Source organism: Gasterosteus aculeatus, chromosome 1 (assembly GCF_964276395.1).
Source record: "Gasterosteus aculeatus chromosome 1, fGasAcu3.hap1.1, whole genome shotgun sequence".
NCBI lineage: Eukaryota > Metazoa > Chordata > Actinopteri > Perciformes > Gasterosteidae > Gasterosteus > Gasterosteus aculeatus.
The window spans coordinates 245,143-266,843 of NC_135688.1; the positions used below are offsets into that span (position 1 = coordinate 245,143).

Sequence of the window (21,701 nt, forward strand, 5' to 3'; positions counted from 1 at the left end):
AGACCGTCCGTGGGACAGTATGTGAGACAGTACGTGAGACCGTCCGTGGGACAGTATGTGAGACCGTCCGTGGGACAGTATGTGAGACAGTACGTGGGACAGTATGTGAGACAGTATGTGAGACCGTCCGTGGGACAGTATGTGAGACAGTACGTGGGACAGTATGTGAGACAGTACGTGGGACTGGCGGTTGGTGCGTGACAGCAGACAGTACGACAATGGACGACACTTTGTTCTGATGGTTCTGATCTATAACAAGTTGTGAATCGGCTTATTTGATGAAATTGCACTTTCTTGTTTCTTGTTCTTCTGAGTTTGTGTCCTTATGGTTGAAATCCACTTATTGGAAGTCGCTTTGGATAAAAGCGTCAGATAATTGACGTGTGATGTGATGTGATGAAACAACACGACAGCAGAATGCAAGAAAGTGCACTTATGTTAAATTTACCAACCAAGGCGTCAGGTTCCTTTATCAGAACGGCACAAAGCGACCTCAGTGAACCGCCTCCTCGGGCAAATCACACTAAATGAGTATCTTCATGACGTAGGTTTGTCCCAAATGGAATGAATGTGGCACAACACAGCGACTCGCAGCGTCTTAAATAAAGTGAAGTGTCCCCCCATTAAATCTACCTCATCAATGGGAACAATGTGTGTCCGTCCTCCGTCACTGGGAAGTGGGTTCTCGTTTTATTTGATGAAGTTGTGCAGCATGCGGCGGATTCACGCGTCCCTCTGCTGTGTCAGCGTCTCTGAATGTCCCATCATGCGGGAAAAGAGGGACGAGCCATGTAATCGGGAGAGAATCATTGTTTCTGATTGGGGGCCGCTGTTATAAACTGTGAATGAGTTTGTGCAACAATAAATGAACACGAGAACTGATCTGAACTTTAATAATGAATATAAGTAGAAATATACTTTCAAAAGTTACAAAGTAGATTCTCTATATACACATAGAGATACACATATATACATATACATACATATATATATACACACACATATATATATATATTATATATACATATATATTAATTATATATATATGTATATATTATATATACATACATACATACACACACACATACAGATACACACTGCAACACACACCTCCTGCAACCCCTTGAGGATAAGCAGTATAGATGACTGACTGACTTAGGAGTATATGTGTACACAAATATTCAACAAATGTTGTAGTAGTGTGGCTGCAGAACAATAAAAATGTTCCTGAATGCAACAGAAGGACGGACAGAAGCTCGTCATCACCTGGTTGCTCCTTCAGTCTCCATCTGATCGCCATTATTTTAAATGTCGATAGAACTAAATCTTTTCTCTCAAAATTGCATGTAAGAAATGTTCTTAATAAATAATTTAATAAATTACAGAAAATTTGTTCTTTGGAAGATATAAAATTTTAAACAATTTAATCTGTAAATGTAGTTTTGGAAACTAAATACTTAACTCTAAAACTGATGACATCATTTATTGATGTTGGGTCAACCAGGTGGTGAAGGAGCCTCAAACAACTGTGAAACTCTTGGAAAACACTGTCATAATGTTTCAGCATTACTTAGACGACAGGTCTAAGGTCCATTGTGTTCTGGGTCATTTGATAACCAAGATGTTTTTAAGATGACCGTCTACAGCCGAGGTCCACTACCAGCTTCCGACTAATGTTCCCGCTGCGAAGATGAAGACCTTTGAGCTGCCTCCACGCATGACTTGTATGTGTGTATATTCGGTCTCTTGTTTAATAAATGTCCTGTTTAATGATTTTATAGAGGTGTAGCGTAAACAATGAGAGTTAAAAACAATGGTGAGAACTAAGAGACCTCCGCCATCCAATGCCAACAAACATCCCCCGAGTCGGACTTCAGGGGCAGAAAGTTGTTTTTCTTCATCACATGATCGCTGACGTCCAATAACAACTCAAAGCTTTGAATGAGAAAGTTTGGATCTGATGGAGAAAACAGCTGCAGACTCCACAGATGAGAGAAACGTTAACTCAAGTCTAATGTTGGAACTTAACTACTTTATCTTTAGCTCCATAGTTAGCCAAAGCTGGCACTGTCGGATATTTGGTAACATTAGCGCTGAGCTAGGTTGGCTTTAGCTCCTGTCTACTGCTGGCTACATGGGAACCAGCTACGCATGCTAGTTAACATTAGCATAGCGCGAAAATTCAATTCAATTCCTTTTATTTTGTAGAGCCCAAAATCGCAAACTACAAATTTGCCTCAGAGGGCTTTACAGTCTGTACACATACGACATCGTCTGTCCCGAAACGCTCCATCGGCAAGTAGTGTAAACCTGGGTACACTTGTTACCAACTAAAACCTAAAGTAACCACATTAGCATGAAGCTACATCACCTTTATATGCAAACCGAGTACATTAATATTCAGGTTCAATGTCTAGCGTTACAGCTATTTCAGGTTAAATTAATAATTAAAATGACTTTTAGCTAATTGTTAGCTGACCGAATGAATGTTGCTAATGTTACCTGTGATAATCCACGTTCGCTGCCATTAAACTTTAGACCATGTTTGGCTTAGCTTCAATCTTAAATCTCTGAATTAGTGTTATTTCAAGAAATGATACATATCAGAAATTAGTAGCACCACATGTAAACGTGCATTTTCATGCTGAAAGGTTTTCATGAAAAGTAACATTAGCATTTAGCTACATTAGCTTTTTTTTCCTATAAAGTTAAAGTGAGGTTTTTAAGTTTTATTTATTTGTTTAGTGTCTAAATATCTTTGATATTGTTTGGCAAGTTTAGAGGATCAATAAATAAAATGTAAGCTGAACCTCCACATTAAGGAGATTAACATTCAAAACCAGGAGAACCATGAAGTTAGCCAACGTTAGCTGCGTCATTGGCTATGAAATGTTGGGTCATTACATTTTATGATCACAGTAAACTATTTTTAGGATTATAGTTGTTCATACATTTCTCTTTTCTCCATACAAGGTTTTTGGTCTGTGGTTGTAACGTCCTGATGATGTCGTGTTTGTGGTCGTAACGTCCTGATGATGTCGTGTTTGTGGTCGTAACGTCCTGATGATGTCGTGTTTGTGGTCGTAACGTCCTGATGATGTCGTGTTTGTGGTTGTAACGTCCTGATGATGTCGTGTTTGTGGTTGTAACGTCCTGATGATGTCGTGTTTGTGGTTGTAACGTCCTGATGATGTCGTGTTTGTGGTCGTAACGTCCTGATGATGTCGTGTTTGTGGTTGTAACGTCCTGATGATGTCGTGTTTGTGGTTGTTACGGTCCTGATGATGTCGTTGTTTGTGGTTGTAACGGTCCTGATGATGTCGTGTTTGTAACGTCCTGATGATGTCGTGTTTGTGGTCGTAACGTCCTGATGATGTCGTGTTTGTGGTTGTAACGGTCCTGATGATGTCGTGTTTGTAACGTCCTGATGATGTCGTGTTTGTGTTTGTAACGTCCTGATGATGTCGTGTTTGTGGTTGTAACGGTCCTGATGATGTCGTGTTTGTAACGTCCTGATGATGTCGTGTTTGTGTTTGTAACGTCCTGATGATGTCGTGTTTGTGTTTGTAACGTCCTGATGATGTCGTTGTTTGTGGTTGTAACGGTCCTGATGATGTCGTGTTTGTAACGTCCTGATGATGTCGTGTTTGTGGTCGTAACGTCCTGATGATGTCGTGTTTGTGGTTGTAACGGTCCTGATGATGTCGTGTTTGTAACGTCCTGATGATGTCGTGTTTGTGTTTGTAACGTCCTGATGATGTCGTGTTTGTGGTTGTAACGGTCCTGATGATGTCGTGTTTGTAACGTCCTGATGATGTCGTGTTTGTGTTTGTAACGTCCTGATGATGTCGTGTTTGTGTTTGTAACGGTCCTGATGATGTCGTGTTTGTGGTTGTAACGGTCCTGATGATGTCGTGTTTGTGGTCGTAACGTCCTGATGATGTCGTGTTTGTGGTTGTAACGTCCTGATGATGTCGTGTTTGTGGTCGTAACGGTCCTGATGATGTCGTGTTTGTGGTCGTAACGTCCTGATGATGTCGTGTTTGTGGTCGTAACGTCCTGATGATGTCGTGTTTGTGGTTGTAACGTCCTGATGATGTCGTGTTTGTGTTTGTAACGTCCTGATGATGTCGTGTTTGTGGTCGTAACGGTCCTGATGATGTCGTGTTTGTGGTCGTAACGTCCTGATGATGTCGTGTTTGTGGTTGTAACGTCCTGATGATGTCGTGTTTGTGTTTGTAACGTCCTGATGATGTCGTGTTTGTGGTTGTAACGTCCTGATGATGTCGTGTTTGTGGTTGTAACGTCCTGATGATGTCGTGTTTGTGGTCGTAACGGTCCTGATGATGTCGTGTTTGTGGTCGTAACGTCCTGATGATGTCGTGTTTGTGGTTGTAACGTCCTGATGATGTCGTGTTTGTGGTTGTAACGTCCTGATGATGTCGTGTTTGTGTTTGTAACGTCCTGATGATGTCGTGTTTGTGGTTGTAACGGTCCTGATGATGTCGTGTTTGTGGTCGTAACGTCCTGATGATGTCGTGTTTGTGGTTGTAACGTCCTGATGATGTCGTGTTTGTGTTTGTAACGTCCTGATGATGTCGTGTTTGTGGTTGTAACGTCCTGATGATGTCGTGTTTGTGGTTGTAACGTCCTGATGATGTCGTGTTTGTGGTCGTAACGTCCTGATGATGTCGTGTTTGTGGTTGTAACGTCCTGATGATGTCGTGTTTGTGGTTGTAACGTCCTGATGATGTCGTGTTTGTGGTTGTAACGTCCTGATGATGTCGTTGTTTGTGGTTGTAACGTCCTGATGATGTCGTGTTTGTGGTTGTAACGTCCTGATGATGTCGTTGTTTGTGGTTGTAACGGTCCTGATGATGTCGTGGTCCTGACAAAAGAACACGGCGAGTAAGGAACAGAACGTGTCCTCATTTAGTTAAAGTTGAACCCGTTTCTCCGTCAGATCCTTTAAAAACACAGGAGGCAGATTGAGCGTGTGCGGCAGGCGTCTACACGGCGGCGGGTGTCGTTGTCGTGGAGATCGGGTGTCGGCGAGGGGCCAGGTCCAGCAAGGCGCCCACGGTCCCAGCCACCTGCGGGAGCCCCCCCCCCTCCAGAATGTGAAGAGGTAGACACAGCTGAGTCTACGGAGACAAACACCACAGAGGAAGAAAACACGGCGAGGGACAAAAAAAACACAACGGAGAGGGGGGGTCAACGAATGGAAACTCAAACCAAGGAGCAAAACAACAGTAACCATGGCAATGGGAGATGTGGGAGAAAACAATATGAAACGACGGGACTCAGAACAAAATTTGTTTTATAATTTATGTTCTATAGGATACGTTACTAATAAAAATAATATACTGTATTAATTAAAATAAACATACTTCACACCCATTAACCAGCTGTAAATGATCTATTACTACACAGCAACTGTCACATTTGATGAGCCAGATGACGCGACTCATCAAATGCGATAAGACCGAGGATCATGTGACTCATCATGTGATCCGTATGGTCATATTAACAAGTCGCTGGGTTCTTTAAGCTTCTTCTGAAGTTCAGAGACAAACACACCAGGTGCTTCATATTTAATTCATTTATTCATTAGAGCTTATTCATCACCCCATAGCCTCATTCTTCCTCCTCACTTAATTCCCACTCTTGAACCTGACCTCAGTTCTATTAACTTGTCCTCCAGAAACTTAACTACAAATATCTTCACCGAGAGAATAAAACGGTAAATGTAAACACACTCACACACACACAACCGTAAGGCACAGAGGGGGCGGAGCTTCAACAAGAAGGGGAACAGGTTCGGGGATTGAAAAGGTTGATCATCTGAGGTTTAATGAACCCCTGATTCTCATGGAGGTTGACAGAAGTCACAGCTGCTGGTGACTGTGATCATCTAGACAGGGGAACCTTGGTACAAGGTAAAGCTTTCAGAGGCGTGATGGATACTACTGGTCATTAAAAAAGAAAATCTTTAGCTTTCCAACAACCGGATCTGGATTGAGGCTTTCTGACTTTAGGTGGAGTCAAGTCTTCTTCAATACAGCATGATGTTCATTTAGTGACTTATGGTGCATGTAGAGCTTGGGTCGACCAGACGATCGCGTGCCATCGCTAAAACAAAAAATGACATCACTTCACGCATGCGCAGTCTAGCGTGAGAGATGACCGAAACTAATGCTAATGCTAACTAGCGATCCTTGTTTACTGACGGACGCATTTAATTTCATTCCAAAGCGACCCAGGCTGACTCCAGTAAGGTAAGAATGTGCGAGATGCTTATGACCTTTCTTCCTGCAGATGAGAGGCTCGTTTTATTCACATGGACTCGTTATGCGCTGGAGTGCGTCACCGCTACAACCCCCCGTCAGCCGGCACAGAGGGAAGGGGGCAGATCCCCATGACTTGGTTAGTTAAAAAGTAGCTTGCGAGCCGGTAAAGTGTGGGCACCCCTGATATAGAGTAAACAGACCATAAAGCAGGGGATGCTTTAGGGCGGGGCTACACACGGATTGAGAGGTCTCTACTAGATAACCTATACAGCATCGCTACGTTGTCCTCAGTCCATATATGGTCACTTCCTGTTCACTGGTTGATACTTCATGTATCACATGACATGTTATTAAGTTGGTTGAGAATCAAAAGTATGGCACCAGGTGTAAGTAGACGGTGCACAACACCGACATAACGGACAGGTAGAAAAGGGCGAAGCCAGCCAGCTGGACCAGAGGGGAGCGGCTTGTGGGGGGCGGGGCCACAGAGAGCAACAGGCCTACCGTCCCATAGACGCTGGCGCCTTCCCCCTCCAGGACCTCCCCTACTGAGCAGAGACAAGCCTGAAGGGGGGGTCGAGGTGTGTTGGACGCGGTGAGGGACAAAACGTTTGGACGAATGGAAGGAATAAAGTAAATAAATCGAATCATGAAAGACGGGAAAATGACAGAGAAATAAGAAAGTTTGTTAGTTCAGGAGAAGCAGAGGAGCAGATCATGATTTCACACAGATCCCGGAACGAGGCCACGCCCAACCGGTGGGTTAATTCCAAGTAATCAATTTAAAAGGATTCGATTGAGAAGTTAAACAGCTGCTGTGACTCAATTTCCATTCAATCATTCACTGTGACATGGTACCAGGTGAGACATGATCCGGTGCTGAGAACTAAACTTGACATCAGATCAAGTTTCTGCTGATCGAATAAAAAACAAGTATCACAGCTGAGGTATAATCTCATTGATTGTATGATGTGAGAGAGAGTTACCTGAGGAACACCGATTCTACGACACGCCTCCAGGAAGTTCTCTACATTTCGTCGACATTTGGCCATTGTGAGTTTGGGCTGCGAAGCAAAGGCGCAGCACCAGGGTTATTATAGTAACTAACATGTTATTATAGTAACTAACATTATTATAGTAACTAACATGTTATTATGGTAACTGACATTATTATAGTAACTAACATTATTATAGTAACTAACATGTTATTATAGTAACTAACATGATTATAGTAACTAACATGTTATTATGGTAACTAACATTATAGTAACTAACATATTATAGTAACTGAGATGTTATTATAGTAACTAACATATTATAGTAACTACAATATTATAGTAACTGACATGTTATTATAGTAACATATTATAGTAACTAACATGTTTTTATAGTAACTAACATTATTATAGTAACGCACATGTTATTATAGTAACTAACATATTATAGTAACTGACATGTTTTTATAGTAACGCACATATTATTATAGTAACTAACATATTATAGTAACGGACATGTTATTATAGTAACTAACATATTATAGTAGCGGACATGTTATTATAGTAACTGACATGTTATTATAGTAACTAACATATTATTATAGTAACTAACATATTATAGTAACGGACATGTTTTTATAGTAACTAACATTATTATAGTAACGCACATGTTATTATAGTAACTGACATGTTATTATAGTAACTGAGATGTTATTATAGTAACTAACATATTATTATAGTAACTAACATATTATAGTAGCGGACATGTTATTATAGTAACTAACATATTATAGTAGCGGACATGTTATTATAGTAACGGACATGTTATTATAGAAGTTGACATGTTATTATAGTAACTAACATATTATAATAACTAACATATTATAATAACTAACATAGTATAGTAACTAACATATAATAACGAACATAGTATAGTAACTAACATGTTGTTATAGTAACTAACATATTATAATAACTAACATAGTATAGTAACTAACATATTATTATAGTAACTAACATGTTGTTATAGTAACTAACACATTATAGTAACTATACTGTTATTATAGTAATTAACAGCAGCACCGGGTTATTCTAGAATGATGACAATAACAATACTAACAATGATAGTAATACTTACTACAGCGGGAGAGGGGACGTGGATGCTGGGGACGGACCGGGGTCTCACGTGATTGGCCAGGTGACAGAGCACCACCCCGTCTGTCAGAGCGGCTCCCAGGTCGCTAGGCAACGACACCTTTAGACGAGCCTCGATATTCTGGAGGGACAGAGAGAAAGACAGAATAAGAGTATTTATCCAGTATGTTATTGATTATTAGTACTACTATGCAATTGGAGTACTCTATGTATTTATACACTACTTGTTATGGTCTCAGCACAACGACTCTAATGATCTTATTGTGACTACATAGTTCAGGAATCAGGAAACATTTCCATAATATGTCAGACATACAAGGAATTTGACTTGGCGGTTGGTGCGTAACAGCAGACACAACGACAATGGACAAGACAGCAGTGCACGAGGAATCAAATAAAATATAATGCTATGGGTTAGTAATATAAGGCTATGGGTTAGTTTAAAAATAAAGTGCACCAGCAAGTGACGTGTGCAGTGTGAGAGAAAGTGACCGGTGGGATGGCAATAAAAGCATAATAAAATATGATTCATTTATGTACAAAGAGGAAACCAGCGACACTGGCCGTGACAGGAAGAAACTGTTTTCTCTTTGGCTCAGAGGAGCAGACAGAGGTACAGACCTTCCTCAGCTGCTCCACCAGCTCAGCATCTTCTCCAACCAGAGGAGCAGCAGAAGCCTCTTCCTGCATCTGAGCAGCATCACCTGAGGTAAGGAGTTAGCAGGAGTCAGATGCTGAAGCCGAGGCTCCTCCATGGACTCAGATAAACGTTAAACCAGATAGATCCAGTACTTGATACACACTTCCTTAGTGATGTCACAGCTAACAAACCACTTCCCCTTCCTTGCTGCACCTGAACGCCTCACCTTTCCTCTTCTCCTGTTTCTGTCCGAGCCGAAACAGGAAGCTCTCTGGTCTTAGACCAGCTGTCCGACAGGAGGCCACGCTGCCTAAGCTGGGGTACGAAGGCGACGGATTGGCTGGAAGAAGCGATGCAATGGATGAATAAATGGAAGTCATTGGGTGAAATAGGAGTGGTTTCTGTTTCATCGTTACCTGTAGGAGACAGAGCAGCTCTGTCCTCCCCCTGCAGAGACACAACACAGCATATTTAATGGAGTACTGTAGAGGCTGTTAATCTTCATCATCGTCACTCGGACCCCTCAAGCAGCTAAAGCTCCTCCTAACTAGGAACCAACGAGCCTCAGACAGGAAGTCAGACGGAATTGAGAGACGGACCAACATGAGATTTAATAATGATTCATGAATATTTAGAAAAATGGCAGAGGCAATGTTTAAGCCAGACATAGTCAGAGAGACAGGCAGAGAGGCAGACAGGTAGTCAGGCAGTCAGACAGACGGAAAGTATGCAGGTTTCAGTACTTGCAGCAAACCACAGGCGGAGCTATTGGACGCTAGAGAATGAGAAACGTCAACAGACACTTGAGTCAGAGACTGACGGAGAAACAGACAGGCCGAGAGGCGGACAGAGAGACAGGAAAATAGAGGGTGGCAGCAATGAAAGCTGGAGGTGTCCTCACGTCTCGGCGCTGCAGGTCACGAGGACAGAGATGATAAATATCTGATCGGTCATATAACTCTCATATAACTCTCCTTATTTTATTTAGTAATCAACTCTACATCGTCTTTTCCATTCAGCTTTAGTAAAGAGTAAAGAGACAAACCTGTCTGCGTGAACAAGGACATCTCTTTATAGTGTTTGTGTAAAAGTCTGTCTCAAACACCAGGAGACACTGAGACACAAGACAGGCAGACGGACAGGGGCAGAGATAAAGTAGGAGGAACAAACTAAAGTGAAGAGAGACAAACATAAACAAACACAAATGAAGTAAATCAAAATTGAAGGGGAAGAATAAAACAAGGATTGACAGAAGAAGAAGAAGAATATTTAGTTTTCAAATCACAGTTCCACCAAAGTTCTCTACATTTTATTTACCATAGCAGCTAATTGCTATTTTTAACATCGAAAAGGTTCTTATGTTCTAGATTTCAAAATATTGATTAGATCGCCACAGACAGGTGGACAGACAATGAGACACACAGACAGGTGGACAGATAGGTGGCGAGGAGTGATTGACAGGAGGGGGAAACACGCTGATCAAAATGACTCAGACTGATGTAGAGTCATGATCAGCCTCCATGACCTCTGACCCTTCGTCTACCTGATCCCTTGTGTGAATCGAGAGGTCTCTAGGTTGGAAAAAAAGACCTCTACTTCCTGTTTGTATGTTAGCCCTAACTACTTCCTGTTTGTATGTTAGTCCTACTTTTACTTCCTGTTTTCACCATTGTCCTACTTTTACTTCCTGTTTGTATGTTAGTCCTACTTTTACTTTCTGTTGGCCCCTCAGTCCTACCTCTACTTCCTGTTTGTATGTTAGTCCTACTTTTACTTCCTGTTTGTATGTTAGTCCTACTTTTACTTCCTGTTGGCCCCTCAGTCCTACCTCTACTTCCTGTTTGTATGTTAGTCCTACTTTTACTTCCTGTTTGTATGTTAGTCCTACTTTTACTTCCTGTTGGCCCCTTAGTCCTACCACTACTTCCTGTTTGTACACTACTGCTACTTCTGCTTCTTGTTTGTACCTTAGTTCTACCTTCCTGTTATTGTATTAGCTCTACTTCTAATTCCTGTTTGTACGTTAGTCCTACTTTTACTTCCGGTTTGTACATTGGTCCTACTTTTACTTCCTGTTTGTAACTTAGTTCTACCTTCCTGTTATTGTATTAGCTCTACTTCTAATTCCTGTTTGTACGTTAGTCCTACTTTTACTTCCTGTTGGCCCCTTAGTCCTACCTCCACTTCCTGTTTGTACCGTAGTCCTACTTTTACTTCCGGTTTGTACGTTGGCCCTACCACTACTTCCTGTTTGTACCCTACTGCTACCTCTGCTTCTTGTTTGTACCTTAGTCCTACCTTCCTGTTATTGTATTAGCGCTACTTCCAATTCCTGTTTGTACTTTAGCCCTACTTATCTTTTCTATGTACTGTAGTCTATTTTATATTGTTTTAATTATCTTGTTATTTGTACATTTTTGGGGGAAGGGCCAAATTCTTACCACAAAGAGGGCGGAGTCATCTGTGTGGGTGGAGCGTCTGGAGGGGTAGACATTCTGAACACACATGGACAGACAGACAGACATGAGGTGAGGGTAACCCTGTGTGGGGGTGGAGGGCCGCGCTAAACATTAATTTAAAACAACAAATCTGATTCTGACAGATGAGAATAAAAGCTGTTTTAACGAGAGCTAAAGTTGATATTTTGTATCTTTTTACATTGACATGGTGAGCTGGTGATGACGACGACGACGAGATGATGTCACCTTTTTATTGTCAAGGTGGAGTGATAACAGAAAATGTGCCATCATTTGAGATGCTGTGACTGGTCATTGTTACAGGTTTGCTTTAAGGAATACTTTACTCTCGTGTCCGAGTCAGGAGTGTGTGAGCAGACACACAACGTCTTTAGGTAAAGAGCAGCTTCTTTTGATTCAATTCCATCATGTACGGGTTTGTTGCGTGTCTGTTGTTGGGTTGTGGTGTCGCTTGTTGTGTTGTGGTGGTGTGTGGTGTCTGTTGTTGTGTCTGTTGTCTCACCTCACAGTCTGGACTTTGAGCTGCTTTATGCTGAGAAACCGAAAGCAGAGTGAGTGAAACTTCATGACGTCAGAAGTACCGCAGTGATTTCTAGATTCATTTATTCTCTTGTCTACAGTTACTCTGTACAATGAAATATGCTGCAATGTCCTGCGTCCAAATAAATAGAATAACACACTAACCGACAAACAGGATTAAATATATTCTCATGCATCAGGCATACGGCTAGATGATCAATAAGAGGAAGTCCGGCGTACCTCAGAGTCTCTTTGCTGAGATCTGCTCTTGTGTCTCTCCTCGTCGTACCTCAGAGCAGCGTGCTGAGCCTCCCTCCTCATCCTCTCCACCCCCACTGGAGCAGCACCCCCTCCTCTCTGAGGGGGGCAGACAGGCAGACAGACATGAGCAGCTGAGATTTGTAGTTGATGGTCAGAAAAACATGTGATTTGAGGTGTTACCTGGCTCTGGGCACTAGGAGGCGCTGTGACACCGTCAACCACACCCCTGCAGGACAGGCAGACAGGGACGGAGGGACAGACCGATGCAATGGGAGACAAATCAGAGTTGGTTGACAGACAGCATGTGTCAGCAATTATTTTATAAACCACACACCTGTTGTGTCTCCTCCCGTCTTCGGTCCTCGAGTTGGTTTTCACAGGAGAACCCTGAACACACAGGAAGGAAGTCACAGAGCTTTATGAAGAAAGAGGCGTGTGGAAATGTTCAGCGACTCGTGTTTCTCTGGCAGAGAATCTATGAATGTCTTTGACTGCAGAGAATCACTGACGAGAAGAACTCAACCTTTGGGAAGCTGCGTGAGCTCCTACCTCTCTGGTGATGCGTCTCTCGATGTAGGCCATGAACTGAGAGCTCAGGCTGACGCTGTCTCTGCTGCTTACTCCTCGACTCCTCCCCTCCTCCTCCTCCTCTTCCTCCCCCACACAGCTGTCTATGAAGTCTATCTGCTCCGACTCCACATCTGGAGAAGACAGAGAGATCAAGACAAACAGACAGAATCTGTTTTAAAAAATCCTTCTAACTGTCTTTGAATAATGTAATTTTTATAGATGATCATCTTTTTTGAAACTCACGTTTGCCGTTAGCCAGCACAGGAGGTCCTCCTCCTCCTCCTCCTCCTCCTCCTCTGTGTCTCTGGTCTCTGCTGATCTCAGCCACTCTGAGTGGCAGCTCTGAAAGCTCCTCTGTGGGCTGGACAGAGACAGCAAGTGAGCTCACACACAGAAAGGAAGCAGAGGACAGGACAGGTGGAGTGTGTGTCTGACCTCGTTCCCTGACCACCTCTTGTCTCCGCTGTCAACACTGTTGAAGCCAGAGTCCAGAGCTCCGTATGATCGGCCGGGGTAAACCTCATCAGCACTGAATCACACAGACCTTTAGTCAGACAGCACGACCACAGACCACTGGGCTTTTATTCTGAAGGTTAAAGTCAGTGGCAGACTGGGCTTTTATTCTGGAGGTGACGCCTTTTCTAGTCTTCCCAGATGGAAAAGATTAAAAAACATTCAGTTTACAACCGTTTCTAACAGAAACGCAGCAAATAATGAACTTGCCAGGAACTGAAGGTCAAAGGGCGTCTGTCGAAGTCTGGAAGGTCGGGGGTCGTCTTACTGGCCTCCAGGTTCAGATACTTAAATATGTGGACCTTTCCTTTAATACAAATCTACAAAAACACAGAAGCAAAACTTTTCTCATGAAAGTCAAACCGACGGCTCTGGTTGGACCCGAATGATGTCACCTCTGGTGCGTACCTGTGCAGGTGGGGTCTGCAGAGGGTTGTTGTCGAGGACGATGGTCTGTAGCTGCGTTAGCTGTCGGTAACAGACAGGGATGGTGGTCACTTTGTTACAGGAGAAGTCCAGACGAATTAGAGGGAGGTCTGCCAGCTCTAAACACAAGTACACAGGTATTTATATTACTGTGATCCTAGTACACACATATACATACACCCATGTACTGTGTGTGTACCTGGAGGCAGCCGGACCAGGTGGTTCCTCCTGATGTTCAGGTCTCGCAGAGCCTCCAGCTGACCCACCTGACATGGTAGAGTCCGGATCTCGTTACAGCTCACGTCCTGCAGGAGGAGGTCCACACACATCAATAAATGATCCAATCACAGATCAATGAGATCAAGACTCACATGATCAAACCCACCAGCTCTGTCAGCTGTCTCAGCTGGCCCACTTCTTCTGGAAGAGAAACCAGCTTGTTGTTGCAGGCAATCAAAACCTTCAGAGGAAGACTGCAGACAACCACAGGGAGGACAGACAGCTGGTTCCGACTGGAGGACAGACACAAAGGGGGAGGGGGTGAAAATAAATATGAACTGGTTTTATTATTGCTTAAAGACGTCTGTGGCGCTCGGCCCCCTGTGTAATGATAGAGGGAACACTGATATGTATACTGTGGGCGGGAATAAGTTATGAGGAAAGGAGGCAAGTAAAGGGATCAAGGACACGGCAAACCAGGAACGGTAAGCTCAGCCTCCGTCCCTCAATCCTGTCTGATGATAAGCAGTTGTCTCAGATTGCTCGTGTGTGTGTGTGTGTGTGTGTTACCTGAGGTTCAGGTAGGTGAGGGCCTGCAGGTTGAGCAGACTGTCCGGTAGAGACCTCACACAGTTCTGGTAAAGATTCAGACTCTCCAGAGACACAAAGAGACAAACGTCCAGAGGAAGCTCCGAGAGGCGGTTACGAGACAAGTCTGGACATAAACAAACACACACGCATTATATTACACAACATGTAACAAACACTATGGTGCAGAGCAAACTGAATGTTCAGTTTAGTCTCCATGGTTACTAGGGCTGTCAAAATGATTGAATATTCGCTTAAAAAAACAACATGAATATATTTGAATATCTGGTTGCGCATTAGGGACGCCAATAACAGGACAAATGTATACAACGAGACATAACTAAAGTTAAACATATTTAACAACATCTTACCTACAAGAAAATAAGTAAATGAACTGCCTCCTCCTCCTAATGAAAGCAGTGCATGGAGCTGTTGTAGTTCTTTGTATTCACACAGTCAGTCAGGGTCCTTCCTATAGGCGAGCGTGTCCTCTAAGCATACGTCTTTCCCTCAACAACATTGATTAACGAAATAAAATGAAATAAAACCTTCATTCAAACAAATGAACATGGCGCCCCGGCGATATGTTGAAAATCAATTTCATAAGTGTTGGGGGGCAATGAGCACACTCAGATCAAGCTAACGTCAAGCTAAATGAGAAGGTCCAAATCTCTGGTGCAAAAGGACGAAAACAAAGAAAAGGGGAGGAGAAGAAAGTATTTCCATCTCAGACGAGTCATTTCATGTCACACGTGGACGCTTTAGATTAACAGCCGGTGCCTTGTTAGCCAAACTGCGTTCAGCCTTAAGGAGCCGTGCAGCATCGTGATGGTGCCGTGAGGAGGAACGCCGTGAACCTCGACTCTTCAGGGCTCGACATGAAGACTTGTCCGGGACGCGCGTCTATTATACCGGTTGTATTTTACCAAGTCACGTTAGCTAGCTAGCATTGTTCATGCGTGACGGTACCGGAGCGGCCAACTTTTCAAAAAGCCTTTAAGTGAGATTTTGTCGGGTGACCATAAGGTCAACGGGGGGGCGCTACGCTACGGGGGGGCTACCGTCGGGGAGCCAGAGGAGGAACCGACGCGGCTCGGAACAAAGTCAGATTTTTCTTCAGCGTGAGAAATTGGATGTGTGGCGTGAGTGCGTGTGAAAACATGCAGAAGCAAAACCAGTCAGCGTTGTACCTAGCAAGCAAGCCATCATTAGCATCATTTATATCGGTTTAATTTAGGTTCAAATCTTCTAAATTGTTACCTATATTGTTTAATGTTACAGCTCATCTTCATTGTCAAAGGGAAACGTGCCTAAATTAAAATGATTAAGCTATAGCCGGACTTTTGTGTGGCTGAGCCCATTGAAAAACGCTGTTTACACGGCCGATGACACGACTGATGACACGACCGATGACACGACCGATGACACGACTGATGACACGACCGATGACACGACCGATGACACGACCGATGACACGACCGATGACACGACTGATGACACGACCGATGACACGACCGATGACACAACCTACGAGTTGTGTAGCTACAGTAACCAGCTAGCATCTGCTTTCCATTGACATTTATTTAAGTCCGCGTTTCCCCTTCGTTGTCTCTAGGAGTTTTTTCGCGGCAGACGGCAATTCTGCCCCGATGGAGACACGAGGCCACAGAGGACACAGAGCGCCCCCCAAAAAGCATTAAACTGAGGGTGTAGCAGTGTTCCTTCAGTGTTTTTGTCATGGAGCTGCAGACACGTGGCTTCATTTCCTCACGCACATGACAGATTGTTGAGATGTTTTGTCTTTATTTTGCGCAGCAAAGCGTAATAAATTGTGTCACACGGTAGATAAACAATATGCTGCAAACATTCATGTTATATATCTTTAGTTACAGCATAATGAGCATACGTCTAAGATGAAATGAATAATATTCCCCTAATTCCAACAAACTAATATATACACTGTAATTATACTGTAAACATAGTTTGAAGTTAAAAACTTAAAAAGATGTGGTTTGAAGCCATATTTAGAGTACTGTTTAAAAGTTAACACATTGTTCAATTTGAATAAGAAAAGTCCTCTTTTTTGTCGTCAATTGTTGCTTTAGCGATTAGCACCGGTATCTGGAAAAAAGAAAAGCGATACCCATCCCTACTGTTAAGATAACTACGAGCTGCTGATCTAACGTTACGTTGGTTTGCTTTTGTTTTAGAGGGTGCAGATTAATATTTCTAAGCTAAACTATATTGTCATTGCTGTAAATGCATCTGATGAAGAGCAGTGGCATCAAAAGACTTTTCAAAGCCTTCAGACCGGCCTCCTAAGACTTAATAGGGTTATCGTCAAGGGTTGATCAAAAAATGAATGAAAGGCATCAGGTCTCTGTGAGACCAGCGGCCTTAATAGGTCTTCATTCTTCTTTTACTTCCTTCAAGCAGAAATAAACCAAAGCACTATAAAACATTTTAAATAGGACTGCAGGTCTCGCCGGCTCAATGTGGATTAGTGTTGGTTTTCTGAGTGCTTTGAATCCTACCCACATGGTACATTTAGTGCTTTTGGACTTCAGACTGGGTTTCATTTAACTGGATTAACTGGATTCAGGCAGAGTATATCCTTAGAATGGTTTCTCTGCTAGATTACTATTGTATCCGCTGTAGGCTAACTAGACAGCTAGTTAGTACAGTGGTTGAAGGGCCAGCTTTGACTCGTACGGAGACTTGGAGGACAAAGGACCTTTCCTGTATTAACTACCACCCTCTGCACATGTCCAACACCTCGTCTCAAGGTGCCTCTGGATCTGCCAGTCAGCTTCTCACAAGACAGACTTTATCTCCTTGCTCTAAAATAACATTAACAAAAAACAAGTGTCTAAAATAGACGCTTTCTAAAGTGATTACTCTTTCTTAGAAGAAAAACAAACATTCATTAAAAACAACAACATTGATTAATCACCATTAATCAAGATTAATACATTTAAAAAAGTTATTTTTTTAACCTATGGACAGCCCTAAACCTTATTGTTTTAAATGTCGTGTGGGAAATTCCCTAGGATCAGCATCCAATGCAGCAAGGGTTCATAAAGGGCTCGAAAAGTCCGCCAGAGCCTCAAACCCTTGGAGCTGTGATAGTGGGACAGAACCAAACCATCACGGAGTCAGTGGGAGTCAGTGGGAGCGTAGGCAACCCAGTCTCACAGCAAAACGTGGAATAGCTGCTGCGGACCAATTGTCAGACAATAGAACAGACTAAAGAGCTGCCAAATGATCAAGCTCCTCCTCCTCTTAAGAAGCCAACCAATCAGAGCAGAGCACTCTGTCAACGAGCTGTCAATCCCCAGTATTGATCTATGATAAGACGCATGATCGGTTCTTCTGCCTCAAGTTTTACCTAAAGAAAGAATAACAAAGACGCAGAGTCACAAACTGTTCATTGGTATTCAATCTAAACTGACCAGAACGGGCAGAGAGACAGAGAAGGAGACAGGCAGGGAGACGGAGCAGAGAGACAGACAGAGAGAGCCAAAGGCGGAGACTCAGAAAGACAGACAGCGCGGGAGGCAGTCCAGAAATAAGCTGCTTTGCTCGGCTTGTTTTGTGTCGTCACGCCGGCCGTCAGCCTCGGATGGGCGGTGCGGCTCTCCTTGTCCAATCAGCCACCTCTCAATTAAACGAAAACAAAACGCCAGTTGTGTTCACCTTTTCACACCGACGTGTGAGACTCGGGGAGAGAATACAGCGCGGCACCCCCAAACCGGAAGGTCCAGTCTGTCCGATCCGAGTAGTAACTTTCATTGGACAACCCGCTTCAGACGGCTAACTGCTGTTAGCATGCTAGCTGGCTACATCCACTAACATCAACAAACCTCACAGGTGTACTGAAACAAGTGGTGGCCCGACATACTCCCCCTCCCCCGCAATTCAGCCAAGGGACCAATTACACGGGCAATATACAGTTTAAACACGGTTTTTATTTGGCCCCGCTACATCTACCTAACTAACGTCACTAGCTAAACTAGCCCGGCGTTATTACTACCATAGTAATGTGGTTACCGTTTTACTCATAAAGTTACAGTGTGCCTCCTCTCGGCCCTGGAGTCCATTAAACTGACACTAAATACCTAACGTAGCGTTAACCCATCCCGGTCCTCTAGGGCCGGTCCCCGCTCCCCAGGCCTCTAACTCTGGTCGCCATTCCCCGGGACTCACTCACCGGCCCTGGTGGTGTCCGTCAGGTCGTGGTGGACGGCGATGCGGGGAAACTCCTTCAGCTTCCGGCTGCTGAGGTTCAGGCTCCCGGTGGCCGAGGCTTCGTCCAGAGCTCGGTCCAGGGCCCGGTTCCAGGGCACCGGACCCACCGTCCCGTTATGATCAATCCCGACTAAAATACTCCTGCTGCTGCCGCCTCCAACCGCGAAGTTGACTCCGACGTTGTCCATCGAGCCCAGCAACACTGATGCCGCCATTACACACTCCGGCTGGTTAGCTCTCAGTGCTAACAGCTAGCTCCCACCCTAAACTTCAGAGGGGAGCATGCGCAGTACGTCTAAACTGTCAAGGGGCGCATGCGCGGAGGGCGCTCCGACTGGACAACAGAAGCAATAGTTCTTGTACTACATTACTGCAGTACTGCGTGTACTACATGGCAATTAACACAACTCGTGTTGTTGTACATAAACTACAATTATACTGCTTGTACAGACTAACTTTGTTAACTGTACACATGACAATACATACATATCTTGAATCTTGTATAATGTTATATTATTTTATAAAATAATATAATATAACTTGCTAATTATTATATTTGTATTGTATTAATATTATACAACACTGCAGAAGCAATATTGCGTGTATTGTAGTAAATTACAATTATACTGATTGAACTATGATATACTGTAGTACAATAATATGATAGTAATTTTATATATAGTACATTTACCAACTGCATTCAACATAATACCAATACTTTGTGTACTATACTACTGACAGCACAGTAGCACACAAAGTACACACAGTGCTACAGTTCTAACATTATAATTAAAACATACATTACATTACATCACATGTAATTTATCTGACGCTTTTATCCAAAGCGACTTACAATAAGAACATTTCAACCATAAGGTACAAACTCAGAAGAACAAGAAACAAGACAGTGAGATTTCCTCAAATAAGCCAAGTTACAACTTGCTGTAGATAAGAACCATTATAAGTCCAATGTAAGTGCTGCAGTTAGTGTGTTAGTGGAGGTAGAGTGTGAAGAGGTGTGTCTTTAGTCTGTAGATGTGAAGGCTCTCTGTGGTCCTGATGTCTTCAGAGACCTCCTTCCACCATTTAGGAGCAGGACAGCAAAGACTATAGACTATTAATTAACTAATACACACAATATTGTAGCCCGTCTCTCGCCCGATGTTAGCTGGGATTGACTCCAGCCTCTCTGTGAGCCTCTGTTCATAAGCGGCTGAGAAGATGACTAACATAATATTGTGTTGTTGTACATTCAGTCTTTGTACTGTAAGACATACTGTAGTATTGTAATACAGTATTACTCACCATAAATGAGTACAATTATACACTCTGTGTACCTTTACAAATAATGTATAAACAATACTACTTTGTGTACGATGTACTGGCAGTACAACAGGTCATACATTTGTATTGTAATATTGAACTTACAATATTACCCAACGAAAGTACGGACAATATTGTTGTACTACTGCACTCTGATAGTACATTTAAGCATTCCATATTATTAGTAATTATTACAGTAGTTCTTTTATACATCATCATGTAAAGTAAATTATTATATTAAAACATTATCAGGAATCAGGAAACATTTATTGCCAAAATATGTCAAACATACAATGAATTTGTCTTGGCGGTTGGTGCGCGACAGTAGACAGCGTGACAATAGACAACAAGACAGCAGTGCACAAGTAATAAAATAAAGTAAAATGAAATGCTAATGCAATGGGTTAGTAGAATAAGGCTATGGGTTAGTATAAAACAAGAGAATAAAGTTAAAAATTAAAAATATTTAAAAGGTTAAAAAATATTAAAAAATAAAGTGCACTAGCGAACAAGTGACAACGTGACGAGTGACATGTGACAGTTAAAGTGACATGTGCAGTGTGAGGGGGAGTGACCGGTGGGATGTCACAGTCAGGCAGTGGGGGACCGGCTCTGTTGATGAGCCCGACTGCTGACGGGAAGAAACTGTTGGTGTGGCGGGAGGTCTTAGTCCTGATGGACCTCAGCCTCCTGCCAGATGGAAGGGGCACAAACAGGTTTTGTCCGGGGTGGGAGGGGTCGGCTACCATCTTTTTAGCTGCTTTAGAGACCTGGAAGCGAACAAGTCCTGCAGGGACGGCAGATTGCAGCCGATCACCCTCTCTGCAGAGCGGAGGACACGCTGCAGCCCGCCCTTGTCCTTGGCTGTGGCTGCAGCGTACCAGACGCTGATGGAGGAGCAGAGGACGGACTCCATGATGGCCGTGTAGAAGTGGACCATCGTCGTCTTTGGCAGGTTGAATTTCTTCAGCTGCCTCAGGAAGAACAACCTCTGCTGAGCTTCTTGGTGATGGAGCTGATGCTCAGCTCCCACTTGAGGTCCTGGGTGATGATGGAGCCCAGGAAACGGAAGGAATCCACAATAGTGACGGGGGAGTCACACAGGGTGACGGGGGAGGTTGGGGCTCTGTTCCGCCGGAAATCCACAACCATCTCCACTGTCTTTAGAGCGTTGAGCTCCAGGTTGTTCTGGCTGCACCACGACACCAGATGGTCAGACTCCACCTGTAGGCGGACTCGTCCCCACCAGAGATCAGTCCAATGAGGGTGGTGTCATCCGCAAACTTCAGGAGCTTGACGGACTGGTGACTGGAGGTGCAGCTGTTGGTGTACAGGGAGAACTGCCAAAGGCGATGATGGTCCACTTCTACACGGCCATCATCGAGTCCATCCTCTGCTCCTCCATCACCGTCTGGTACGCTGCAGCCACAGCCAAGGACAAGGGCAGGCTGCAGCGTGTCATCCGCTCTGCAGAGAG

At 43.5% G+C, this 21,701-nt stretch overlaps 1 protein-coding gene across 1 annotated transcript; it reads right to left on the reverse strand.

Annotated features, from left to right (window-relative positions):
• Positions 1 to 4,909: 4,909 nt before the first annotated feature.
• Positions 4,910 to 20,937, reverse strand: lrch3 (leucine-rich repeats and calponin homology (CH) domain containing 3). The gene is given in 22 exon segments (XM_078105320.1): positions 4,910 to 5,144; positions 7,277 to 7,354; positions 8,424 to 8,561; positions 9,062 to 9,144; positions 9,307 to 9,420; positions 9,497 to 9,527; positions 9,824 to 9,895; positions 10,126 to 10,194; positions 11,522 to 11,575; positions 12,060 to 12,082; positions 12,283 to 12,433; positions 12,518 to 12,563; positions 12,672 to 12,724; positions 12,887 to 13,038; positions 13,151 to 13,268; positions 13,343 to 13,436; positions 13,631 to 13,740; positions 13,829 to 13,965; positions 14,046 to 14,151; positions 14,232 to 14,358; positions 14,636 to 14,780; positions 18,864 to 20,937. Coding segments are annotated over 22 exon segments (2,289 nt in total). The 5' UTR covers positions 19,117 to 20,937; the 3' UTR covers positions 4,910 to 5,009.
• Between the last annotated feature and the right edge of the window lie 764 nt (positions 20,938 to 21,701).